This window comes from Rhamphochromis sp. 'chilingali' (assembly GCF_963969265.1).
Source record: "Rhamphochromis sp. 'chilingali' genome assembly, chromosome: 15".
NCBI lineage: Eukaryota > Metazoa > Chordata > Actinopteri > Cichliformes > Cichlidae > Rhamphochromis > Rhamphochromis sp. 'chilingali'.
This window is the reverse complement of record NC_137942.1, coordinates 21,700,225-21,711,601: the sequence shown is the minus strand read 5'-3', so window position 1 is coordinate 21,711,601 and position 11,377 is coordinate 21,700,225. Positions and strand designations below refer to the sequence as shown.

The 11,377-nt window shown below is 41.2% G+C and overlaps 2 protein-coding genes across 3 annotated transcripts in view; one reads left to right on the top strand and one right to left on the bottom strand.

Moving 5' to 3' along the window:
* Positions 1 to 1,876: 1,876 nt before the first annotated feature.
* Positions 1,877 to 7,089, top strand: b9d1 (B9 protein domain 1). Its single transcript, XM_080906361.1, has 7 exons — positions 1,877 to 2,067; positions 2,227 to 2,295; positions 2,472 to 2,583; positions 3,225 to 3,321; positions 3,497 to 3,559; positions 4,041 to 4,108; positions 4,357 to 7,089. Exons 1-7 carry the CDS (start codon positions 2,005 to 2,007, stop codon positions 4,482 to 4,484), a joined length of 600 nt encoding a protein of 199 aa, XP_080762487.1. The 5' UTR covers positions 1,877 to 2,004; the 3' UTR covers positions 4,485 to 7,089.
* Positions 5,019 to 11,377, bottom strand: part of epn2 (epsin 2) — a 25,232-nt gene continuing 18,873 nt past the window's right edge. The window contains exons 7-10 of one of the 2 annotated variants that reach the window (XM_080906359.1): positions 10,968 to 11,117; positions 10,215 to 10,307; positions 8,784 to 9,017; positions 5,019 to 8,559 (exon numbers count right to left, since the gene is read on the bottom strand). In XM_080906359.1, coding sequence (XP_080762485.1) covers positions 8,228 to 8,559; positions 8,784 to 9,017; positions 10,215 to 10,307; positions 10,968 to 11,117 — 809 coding nt within the window. In that variant the 3' untranslated portion in view covers positions 5,019 to 8,227. The remainder of the gene's footprint in view (positions 8,560 to 8,783; positions 9,018 to 10,214; positions 10,308 to 10,967; positions 11,118 to 11,377) is intronic. The other variant, XM_080906360.1, reaches the window with a different exon arrangement.

Genomic DNA, 11,377 nt, shown 5'->3' with positions numbered 1-11,377 from the left:
TTCTGGTGCTGTTGAGGCAATTAAACTATGTGGTTAGATTTAGGAAAATATCATAATATTTGTGAAAATGCACCCTTTCGAATATCCTTAGAGAGAAAGCATCAGGGGAGACTGGGGTAATTGTAACTTTTTACATTTTCCCTCATAATTCAAAGACTACTTCAAGCACACTAGTCATTTTTAAGAAAAGGAACATATACAGTACTTCATAAATTACTAGAACACCACCCAGTGTAAGTTTTATGCTGTCCTGAATTGCCAAAATAATTTCTTCTGTTTCTGCGATGGTTAATCCACCAGTCTGTGCAAGCTCTTTAATCAAAATGACATTTTTAATGTTAAAATATAATTATTCTTGTATCCATGAACTTTCAAATGAACTGTTCTATAAAAAAGCTGAAAAAAAAATAAATCATGTTAATCTTTTTTAATTAAAGCACCAAATTACAGTTATTTACTTGCATTTCTGAACAGAAAAATCGGTTCAGTGCTTGAATCTTATGCTTGATTTATTCATCAATTCTGACACCTCAGAGAAGTCCGGTGGAAAAATATGAATCCAGTCTGTTAATTACCTAATAAATAATAATGCAATTTTTATTTTAGAAACAAGTTTTTGACAGATTTCTAAACGATTTGTGTTTTCTTCTTTTTATGACATATAGTCTAATACATTTATTAAGCACTACATATGTGCACTAATAGTACAATTTGTACATTTTCACTTATGATGGCAAGACTGTAAAAATGAAGCAAATAACACTATATCTCAAATCTAAAAACGTACATAGAAAGGTTTAGCTCTTGGAGGTATGTTTAGGTTAGTCTGTGGATTGAAGGCATTTTCCCAGAAAGCCTAACTATTCTAGAGGTAACTATAACATAATCCTATGAACTGAGTATAAGTTACAATTTAAAACTGTTTTTAAGGTAACTTACATCAATATAGACAACAGATACTGACTGATTTTTTTTAAGATATTACCATATGACATAAGAGATTTTAAGAGAATAATGCAAGATTTGCTATTATACCTTCAAACTGACACCTTCTGTCAACATGTAAGCACTATTTTAAACAAAAAGATGTATTTTTTATTTTAGGAAGTCATTTTAAATGTAGAATTATTGCAATATGTCATCTTTAACAGTAAAGTCAGTCATCAACACAGAGAAGCAAGGCGCCTGCAGTCCTAAATGTTGACATTAACCCCGACATCAGCGTTACAATCTTATATTCTATCTAGTAGCATCTACATGATTGTTCAAGATTATCTTTAAAACTGATGTAAATTAAAAACAAGTAAGTTTGTAAGCTTAAATTGATGCAAGTTCAAATTCACTGTCATGTAAATTTTAAACAGTAGAAGAAAAAAAAAAAATAGTGCAGATCCAGAAAGTTTTTACATCAAAATCAGTTTTGTCCCTGAGAGTTTATGCAGAAGTGTATTACAACTGCTCCCACTATCCTCTACTTTCCCTATGTGCTGGAAGGCTTCTCCTCTTCCTCACTGGTTTTTAAACAATGGCTGACAACCAACATATTAAGTTCTGCCATCTTCTGTTCCCAAGAATGGACATGGTAATAAATCCTAGCCATAAATCGAAGCCACTGAACACTAATGTGGTAATGCTGTGCTCCTCCATTCCACACTTCCTCTGCTTCTTGATCATATGTTGTGACTCGTGGCCCCGCTTAGTACACTATGTGACCACGCGCATTACCGTCTCCTCAGCCTGATAGTGTTCACTGTTTATATAAAGCTACAGGATGCTCTCCTGTTACTCGGTGTTTGGTACAGTGGCGTCATCTTGTGGACAGTGTTAACATTTCCTTATCGCGTTTACGCGACCGTTCAGTTTGGATGTAGCAGGTTTCCGTAGAGAGGAGGAAAAGCGTCGCCCTAGCAACGGAATGATCAGCAGCAGGATTCTTCTGCAGCGGATTGAATCTTTCATGAAAGAGAAACGCATTCAGCTTCTGGTTTACTAACTAAAGCCGTAATGGCTGCAAGCAACCCATCCGTGTTTCTTCTTACGGTGAACGGACATATTGAGGGAGCGAACGTGAGTGGGCTTTCTGTGTTTTAGCCTAGCCTAGCAGCTGATTGTTCAGCTAGCATTAGCACCCTTTGAGGTAACTTGTGCCATGGATTCGTCTCATTTCTCAGTTCGTTTACCCTTGTGTACAGGTGTAAAGCTGATATTATCTTTGTTGTATTTCAGTTTCCAGAGTATGACAACTTGTACTGCAAATATTGTTTTGTCTACGGCCACGACTGGGCTCCCACCACGGTGAGTAGCTGTCAAGTCCTTTTCTGCATCTCGAGATTCAATATAAAATTACAGTTTTATATATAGTAAAGGAACAATTAGCCTGAAAAGGGGTCATGAAGTCTTTACTAAATAACAAATGGTTAAAGTCCAGCCCCTACTGAAATTTCGTGTGTTTGTTTGTTTTCGTCCTATAGGGGTTGGAGGAAGGCATCACGCAAATTGCTAGTAAAAGCAGCCAAGCTTCGCACAGGTTGATATGGAACTTCCCACTGGCAACAACATTTAAGAGCACAAATCCATCTGGATGTGAGCATTACACAAACACACTCAAAAACACGTGGTTAATTGCAAACAGTTGCCCTCTGTTGACAAAAATATTAGGTCCTTTAGAAGGAGAAGGGCAAATTAGTTGCACTGTCTTTGCAGATCAAGAGAAAGTATATGATAGAGTGACAAGAGATGAATTGTAGTACTGACAGACAGCCAACCAAGTATGTGAGAGTCAACCGTCCAAAGTGCACAAGAGAGGTGAAAAAGAGAGTGCAGGCTGGGTGGAGACAAGTGTCAGGGGCGATTTGTGAAAGAAGGATAGCAGCATGAGTGAAAGAGAAGGTTTAAAGGATGGTGGTGTGATCTGTTATGATGTATGGTTTGGAGTCTGGGAGTGATCAGGATGTACGGGACTGGAAATTAACATATTAGAGGGACCACTCAGGTTGAGCAGTTTGGAGACAGAGTTTGGCATGGAGGGAGGGAAAGTGGAAATGTTGGACAAAGGATGCTGAATATGGAGCTGTTAGGCAGGAGGAAAAGAGGAAGACCACAGAGGAAAATGTTAGATAGGTGAGATTGAGGCAGATGATCTGCTCTGAAAATATAAATAGAAGTAATATCTAAAACTTATTGTAGACAGAATTTATGTATTAATTAATGGGTTCATTTTCCAGGGCCTCAGCTTGTGGTGAGTGTTTATGGTCCAGATGTTTTTGGCAACGATGTGGTCAGAGGCTACGGAGCAACACACATCCCCTTCACACCAGGACAGTCAGTACTGCTTTCATTTACTTATTAGGTTTTTTTGGGGGGTGGGTTGCCCTACACAAGTACCATTTTCAAATGACTCGTGCTCACCTTTGAGCCATGTCAGCATGTAGACACCACCTGCTTCTTTCAGCAGGAAGAGCTTGAAACAGAAAATAACCTTATTTTTATTCTTCAGGCATACGAAAACCATTCCCATGTTTGTTCCTGAGCCCACATGGAGACTTCAGAAGTTCACAGGGTGAGATGTGTGCGGTCTTCTCATCTCTCTGCCAGCAGCTCGGGTGGCTTATGATCTCAGAGCAGTACAAACTGCGCAACACCTGAGCTAAAGATAGGCTCTTATTACCTGTATGGTGAGAATAATTAACATTGTTTTTCCTGCTTCTGTGATCAGTATGCGGAAAAACACAAACAAAGGTATTCCCACGTTATCTCCTGACAACCTAAGGTCGCATAACTTTGGTGGCATGCCAAAGTTATGTCATTTGTTGTCCTGACAGTGTAACTGAAATAAAACAGCAGCAGCACATTTTTTAAGGGCTTTTCTTCCTCTTGTTTTAGCCACTTGTATCAAAGTATCAAGTTATGGTTAACTTGCCTTAAAAAGCCTTCCAGAGTAGACTGAGAAAACTGAGTTTATCTCAAGCTAAATGCATATTCTTAAGCCAGTTTGTCGTACATAGAAAGGTTCACAATTTTTTTTCCTCTCCTCTGTTCAGGTGGTTGACGGGACGACGGCCTGAATACACAGATCCTAAAGTGGTGGCCCAGGGTGAGGGCAGAGAAGGTGTGTGGCTCTTGTCTGTATTTCTTTAGTCCCAAAACTAGCATGCTGTGCTAAAGTCACATCAGGGAACCCGAAAGGAGTCCAGTCTAGTGCTATTAACTTCTTGTTGCTGTTGAAATAGTTGTTTCTCCTATCGCAGTTCTTATTCTAGTGACTGAGCCTTTAGATTCACAACAGATCAAATCACACAAGTTACTCCAGGCTCTGGACTAAAACAAAAACTCTGTGTCTTATATTTAATGTTGCAGTGACTAGAGTTCATTCACAAGGCTTTGTGTCAGTCTCCTTTCTCATCATGACTAAAGACATGAAGAAGATGGACTATGAGACGGGACCATCAGGCCCGGCAAACAAGCCCTCTGCCACATCTGGCTGATCAACAGAGGAACAACCATAAAACATGTGGTAACATTAACAGACTGAAGGAAATTTGGGCCAAATGACACATCTCCTCATTAAGGCGACATTTTTTCCCCTCACCGTGACAATCCCGTGTTCAAATGAGACACCAGCAATAATGTGCGCATCTGGAAATATTGTGTAGAGATGGAATTATACTAATGTGCTTTCAGTTATACCTTTTGTACCATTTTTGATTTTTTTCACTGTTACTGTATGTTTTTTTAAAACTTTTCTAACACAAATAAACTACACATGTTGAGCACAGATCGCTGTAGTCTGTGGGCAAAACATCCCCAGCCCTAAAAACAACATGCAAGGAGAGACAGAGCGGACAGAGCTGAAGTGATACACAGTTTATTTTGAACCAGTTGCAGCTACAGTTGTCCTCATCCGACAGGGGTGCGGAGCCTGCTGCGTTCATTTGTTTAGATGTCGTTAAAATACCACAATGACTTTTCCTACAAAAACCCATTACACAGAATAATAAGGTATACAGAAGAACAGTATGTTACAATAGTACAAATGATAAATTATATTATACAGTTATAATGCCAACAGGTTGAGCACGTATCCAATAAAAAAAAAAAAAAAAATTTAAAAAAAAGGAAAGAAAAAGCAGCCTGCTCCCAGTACTATGAGAAAGGTAAATAGACACGAAAAGAAAAGAATAAAGGAGGCTGTTTATGCATACAAAGACAGACAGCCTGTAAGGTCAGTTAGTCCTCTTGATAAAAGCATAGTGAATACATAATGTAACACAGAGGAGCTCGCTACACACAGGCCACATTTTCACTGCACCATAGTCACGACTGTGAACAACGCTGCCAGGGATTCAAGAAAAAACGTTTTCCGGCTGCAGCGTTCTCAGACTGTTTGAGCGCGACGGCTCGAAGCCTTTGTTCTCTTTTCGACGCTTCTATAAACTTTCCTGCAATTGCTGAGAGTGAAGTTTAAGGTCAGGCCCGCAGTGAAAGACAAGGCCGGTGAGAAGGTGACACATCTTGAGCTAGAATATCATAGTAGTGTTTCCATGAACAAGACTTAGTTAGCAAATTTTATCCTGCAAAACACATCAAGCGTTAAGTCTGTTTTTATCTCGTTCACTTTTTCCTTCTTTTATTTTTGCATATATTTAGTTGAGATTAAAAAAATGTAAAAATGCTTGCTGGTCTGCAGGGGTTGCATCCATTCATTCATTCAGGACCCCCAAACGTAAAAAGCAATCACCACCGCCACCCTCGTGAAAAGCATACGCACACGTATGGTCGGAGCTGCCCCTCCTTTTGTTTTTGCCTGAGAGAAATGAAGGTCTGCTTTAAGTGGATGTCTCCACGGTCCTGCAGAGTAGCTATCATACCAGAGCAGACCACGAGGGGGCGCCAATCCATATCAAAAGAAAAATTAACAAGGAAGGAAAAACAAGCTTTCCACAGTCACATTGGCAGTTATTGAGAAAGATCTGAAGAAACTATTCTGACTTACACAAAAAAGGGTCTGTACACCAGGTGCAATTCATCCATAGCTGAATGTCATCAACCCACCTTTCACAACCAAAATGACGAAAGACAAGACACTCGGCTCGCTGACAGTAAATGTGCTGATGTTCAGCCAACAGTAACACTTTCTTACACAAAACTCTGAACAAAATGTAAAACAGCTCTGAAATATAAAACATTTTAACAATGGAGTCTCTGATCTCAAGAGCGTCAATAAACAGAAAGAGAAGGGGGGAAATGTCAGTAAGCGGTGACTCTACTGTTCAAAGTAATCAGAGTACGGCATCCTCCGAAATCACAGTCGCTATGACTTTGGTAACAGTTGTGCTTCTAAGAGAAGAGAATTACATAGCCTACCCATAGGGTGACACAAACTAGAGTAACAGGAAAAAAAATAAAATAAAGATGACACATGGCTTAGCTAGGTACACAGCTCCAAAACTCTGATAAGCTTGGCTATGGATTTACACCTAACACAAACAAAAACAAAATAAAGTAACCAACACAAGAAAACAACCGCACGTTTACGTAACATGACTCGCTGTTGTTTGCTGTGGGATTCCCTGTGCTATCAATAGACTGATCCTGGAACAACCCCCTTTGAAAATGTGTGTGTGAGTGAGTGCGTGCGTTCCCACTAGGTAATGTAATCCTGTAGATAGATTAACGCCAGCAAATCCAGTCAGAGGTAAACTCTTCCCACAATGCCAAGTGTCTGTCATATGCTTTAAAATATATTTTTTTTTGTTAAAGCAACAATCACTGATATCTGCTGCAAACATGCGGGCACGCACACGCGCACACACACACACACACACACACACACACACTTAAGGTCGTTGATGCCTAAGTTGCCCCTTGTTTGAGTTCCACTTCAGAAACTAATTCCAAATCAGTTTCCACTTATCAGACTGAGAAATGGGAAAACTTGTTCATGAAAGTACACTTGGAAACTAAATGCATTTCTCCTGCAAACGCGCACATATACACACAGACATACACACACAAACACAACCCTCCTTCCACACGTATCCCTTTGAGCCTTGAAACAAACTTAAATTAAAAAAAAACAAAAAAACAAAACTGTCCCATGATGCCTCACTGCATCCTATTTATATAGCAAAAAAAACAAAAAATACTGATGCCACCACAGTTCATGTCTTTTTCACTACAAACATTTTGGGGGGGCTCAACATGTAGTAGTTAGTATCAGTACACTTGCATGTGAGCAAAAACACAGATATTTAAAAACAAACAAACAAAACATCTCCTCTGAGAAGCTTTCATTGTTATTCCTGTGAACCACTGAGGTCAAAGGTCATCTGGAGGGTCTGAAGAAAGTTCAGAGATTAGAGGAAGTGACCAGATGAGAGTTGTGACCATGAGCCGAGGCACTGTGTTTTTGTGTTTGTGTGTGTGTGTCGACTCGGCTGTTTTAAGCGGCTGGACGTCCTCCCTAAGCTAAGGTGTAGCGGTGAGCCCAACAGTCACAGAAAAAAAAAGAAAAAAAGAAAGAAACAAAAGAAGAAGAAAAAAGCAAACAATTGTGCAAAATTCCTGCTTTGTAACACACACACACACACACACACACACTCGCACACAGAGTATAAACACATCTAACCATCTCTCATCTTTACTCCAGTGAGTGGAAGTTGACTCGCTGGAAAATACACAGTGTAAAAGTACTGAGATGTGCACTCTCTCACACACACACACACACCAGCTGGCAGGGCTTATAAAAGATTAGCTCTAGTGAAGAGATAAGATCCTGGCATTAGAACAGTCAGACTCTCCTGTCACTCCACTACAGAAGAGGAGAGGAGCGGTCCTAAAGGGAAGAAGTAAGGGAGAAATGATTGAGAAAAGGACAGGGAGGAGAGACTGTGGCCAAGTCCTGCCTCAGTGGAAAAACTGTAAACACTGACGCTACTCTTAAAAGTCTGTGGACTGATGCAAACTCTTTGTGGTCATCAACATTATCATTAGATCAGCATGGAACACAGGACTAGGCAGCTTGTAGGAGAGAAAGAAAGAGAGAAGAAAGGAGTTAGGGAGTGTGGTAAGGTAGGAGAGGGTCCTGCTGGGACTCTGGCTTGGAGTTGGTTATAAATGGATAATTGAGATAAGACGTCTCCTTGTTCGTTTTGAAGCTTCTTGAGGGGCTAAAGTTGAAGAGTAAAAGGAAGGGTTACTCCATGATGTCCCTCTCCCTGTCATCCTCTCACAAAAGGAACGGGTTGGTGGTTCCGGTGTTTTGAGTCCCAGCCTGGGGGGGCATGCTCATCAGGGGCTGGGGCATGGACATGGAGGATGGAATCCCTGCGCTCATCCCCATGCCTCCCACAGCACCCACTCCAGGCATCGAGTGGCCCATGGGGGCCATACCTGTCAGAGGGACCATGGGGACGGGCTGAGGAGGCATGGAGGAAAGGCCTATGGGCTCTGCCATGCTGCCAAAGCCAGAGGGCATCGGGCTGACGCGCATCTGGTTGAGGGTGGGGGGAGCTGGCTGGCTCACTTGGAAGGGGTTGGCCGGGGTTGGAGCAGAGCCACCTAAATAAAGTGAGGGGATAACAAACAAAGGAAGAAAACACATTAGTACAACAGTACATTGTGTTTAGTTGGGCTATGTCAGTTGGACATTATATAAAGTACTCGCTAAAATACTTCAAAGCTAACACTTTCTTCACCCATCCCACTAAGATTGTTAGAAAATAAATAAATAATAATAATAAATATATAAAATATTAGATTTCACATTCTCTTTGCTCTCCCACCTGTTGAAGCCAAGAATGGGTTGACAGCTGGCGCAGGCTGGGCCGGTTTGGTCACCAGAGAGTCTAAATTGACCAGGGCAGCATTGGGACCCAGGAAGGACTCAGGAGTCTTTCTAGTTGGGTTTGTGATGATGGAAGTAGATGCTGAGGTGGGAAGGGGATCAAATATGTCCAGGCTGCTACTGCTGGCCAGGCTGAGTTGGGAGGGGACAGAAGATGCAATGCCCATATCACCTGAAGAACAAAAGTAGAGGTAGTCGTATTTTACAGCTGAACGAGCTGCTTTCAGAATTGGGCAAAGCATTATGGATTTAATGCCTACTCCAGTCGGGCACGGCAAATAATTGAAGGCATCTACGATACCGAAGAGTAGTATTTGAACAAAAAGAATTGATTTACTGTGGTATTCTATTTTGTTTTGTTCTCTAAACTTGCTGTCCATTTGGATTTCTCAGAGTCGCCGACCTACTAGCGGACATGTTTATCAGCACATGAGCAAACCAGATTCAGACTGAGAGTAAAACGAAACTGAGTTGATGCCATAAAATGATCAGAAGACGCTATTATGAGAAGACATCAGAGGCAGACAGCCTGGCTGTTTGTTGTGGCAGCAGTCAGATAGCAGTGGAGACATTCACTGATGCACTCATAAACCCAGCTTACTAGCAATAGCACGCGCATGCACACACACAAACACACACAAACGGAAATGTCAAAGATGAAAACTGCTGCCACAAAATAAGAAATGAAGTGTAGCAGATCTTAGAAACAGCCATGGTAAGATGAGATAGGCCTACAATGCCCCATAAATCTTGTAGATTTCAGCTGGAGCTCAAATCCGCTCCGTAGAAGGTCGCTTCACTTTATTCTTTTCCTCACCACCTCTTGGACTGCATTAGTGCTGCGTTAGTGTTGAGCTAGAGCAAAAGTCATCATCCTCCCACACTCAGACTAGAGAATAACACCGTCCAAACTGTTCACTGGAACCTTATCAGACACAGACCTGAATGGAGCTGTGAATAGGATTAGTTTAAATTTAGATGTAAATTCCCAAATCGAGATTTAACAAGAATCAGGTCATATCTGAGAGGGTTTCCCTAAACTGAGTCTGATAATTTATTTAACAATGTACCTTCAAAAGCTGCCCCAGATTACACCACAGTGAAATGGAACCAGACTGGAGCAAAGAGCTGTTTCCCGGCCACAATTTGATACAATTACTGCCAAATCAGCTTAAAAACCTAATTTTAGTGGTTATAATGCTGCCTTTGCTCCAGTCTGGTGATACTGACATATAAACACAAGACATGTGTGTGTCTCTGCCATGCAGAAGCAACGCATCTGCACAGACAGACACTGACAAAAACAAAAAACAACAACAACAACAACACAGACTCCATGTCATTAGAGAGACAAAGACAGGGTGAGTACCAGTGGGGACAGAGGAGGAAGAGCGCAGGCTATCAAACTCTGAGAAGTCTTCTTTGGATGTACCATTGGATGTGCTCAACAGGTCAAAGCTACCTGAAAGGAGAAAATGCATACACAAATGCAAGAATACAAGACAATACACAAAGTAGACAAAAGTTCACATAAACACAGAGCAAATACATAAAAAGACAAATGGAATACAATATGAGTATGAATGACAATGAATACTTTGTGCTGTGTTGCTCTGTTGTGAGTTTGAGTCTTCAAGTCGACTGAATTTTCATTAAAACCTTGGAAAATTATACAGTACAAAAAAGTATAAACAAGAATCATCCAATTTCAGAGTGCTTTAATTCGGTAACAATCGAAACACATACAGGGATTCGTGAGTTTCACATGATTGCCAGTGGGTAACATAACGACAGCAGTGGATGCACCGACTTGTGTATCTGACGGACAAACAGCAAACCAATCACACGGACACATGCTGTGTGTCAGGAGGTAAACGCACTGCACAGTTGTAAACATTGTAAGCTCTCTATGTGAAACTTAAATTCAGCCATGTATTCTAAAAGTCACCGCAAGATTTTTAAAAAGCTCTTTGAAATCGGATGATTCTTTTTAAAACATTGTGTACTTGCAACTTTAATTTATTAATCACAATGTAAGAAGCAACATGACAGGTCACCTTGGTACTTAGTTGGCAGCAAAGCTGGCTATGTTTAGGGCTGGGGGGGGGGGGGAGAAGGTTACCTGTGTTGGAGGGTTTGGGGCGGGCTGCTGCAGAACCCCATGGGTCAGAAGCAGGAATGGAGTTGGGCGCCCAGGGATCGCTGCTCTTGATGGGTGGGACAGTAGAAGTGCCCCATGGGTCCACTGAGGTTGCTGGCTTAGGGGCAGATCCTGGAGGGAAGGGGAGACATTCAATGTTCTGTGGGTGAGGGATTAAAGGTATATACAGGTAAAGAGAGGGGAGTGAATTGGTGAAAAGCAGGGTTAATTTAATGCGCTGAGCCCCCCTGGGCCTCACTTAATACATCAGTCCAGCCTCGAGTTGAGGAAGGAAAACCAACAAGCACCTTATCCTTGAAAAATTATTTATGTTACCGAATTACATCACAGAATCCAGAATGAACGGTCAACCAAACACACGACAGATAAGG

Excerpts from the sequence above, each read along its gene's own strand:
- b9d1 (XM_080906361.1), top strand. The coding sequence starts at position 2,005 with ATGGCTGCAAGCAACCCATCCGTGTTTCTTCTTACGGTGAACGGACAT. Across the intron at positions 2,296-2,471 it reads ACGACTGGGCTCCCACCACG|GGGTTGGAGGAAGGCATCAC; the intron begins GTGAGTAGCTGT and ends TTCGTCCTATAG. Across the intron at positions 3,322-3,496 it reads ATCCCCTTCACACCAGGACA|GCATACGAAAACCATTCCCA; the intron begins GTCAGTACTGCT and ends TTTATTCTTCAG.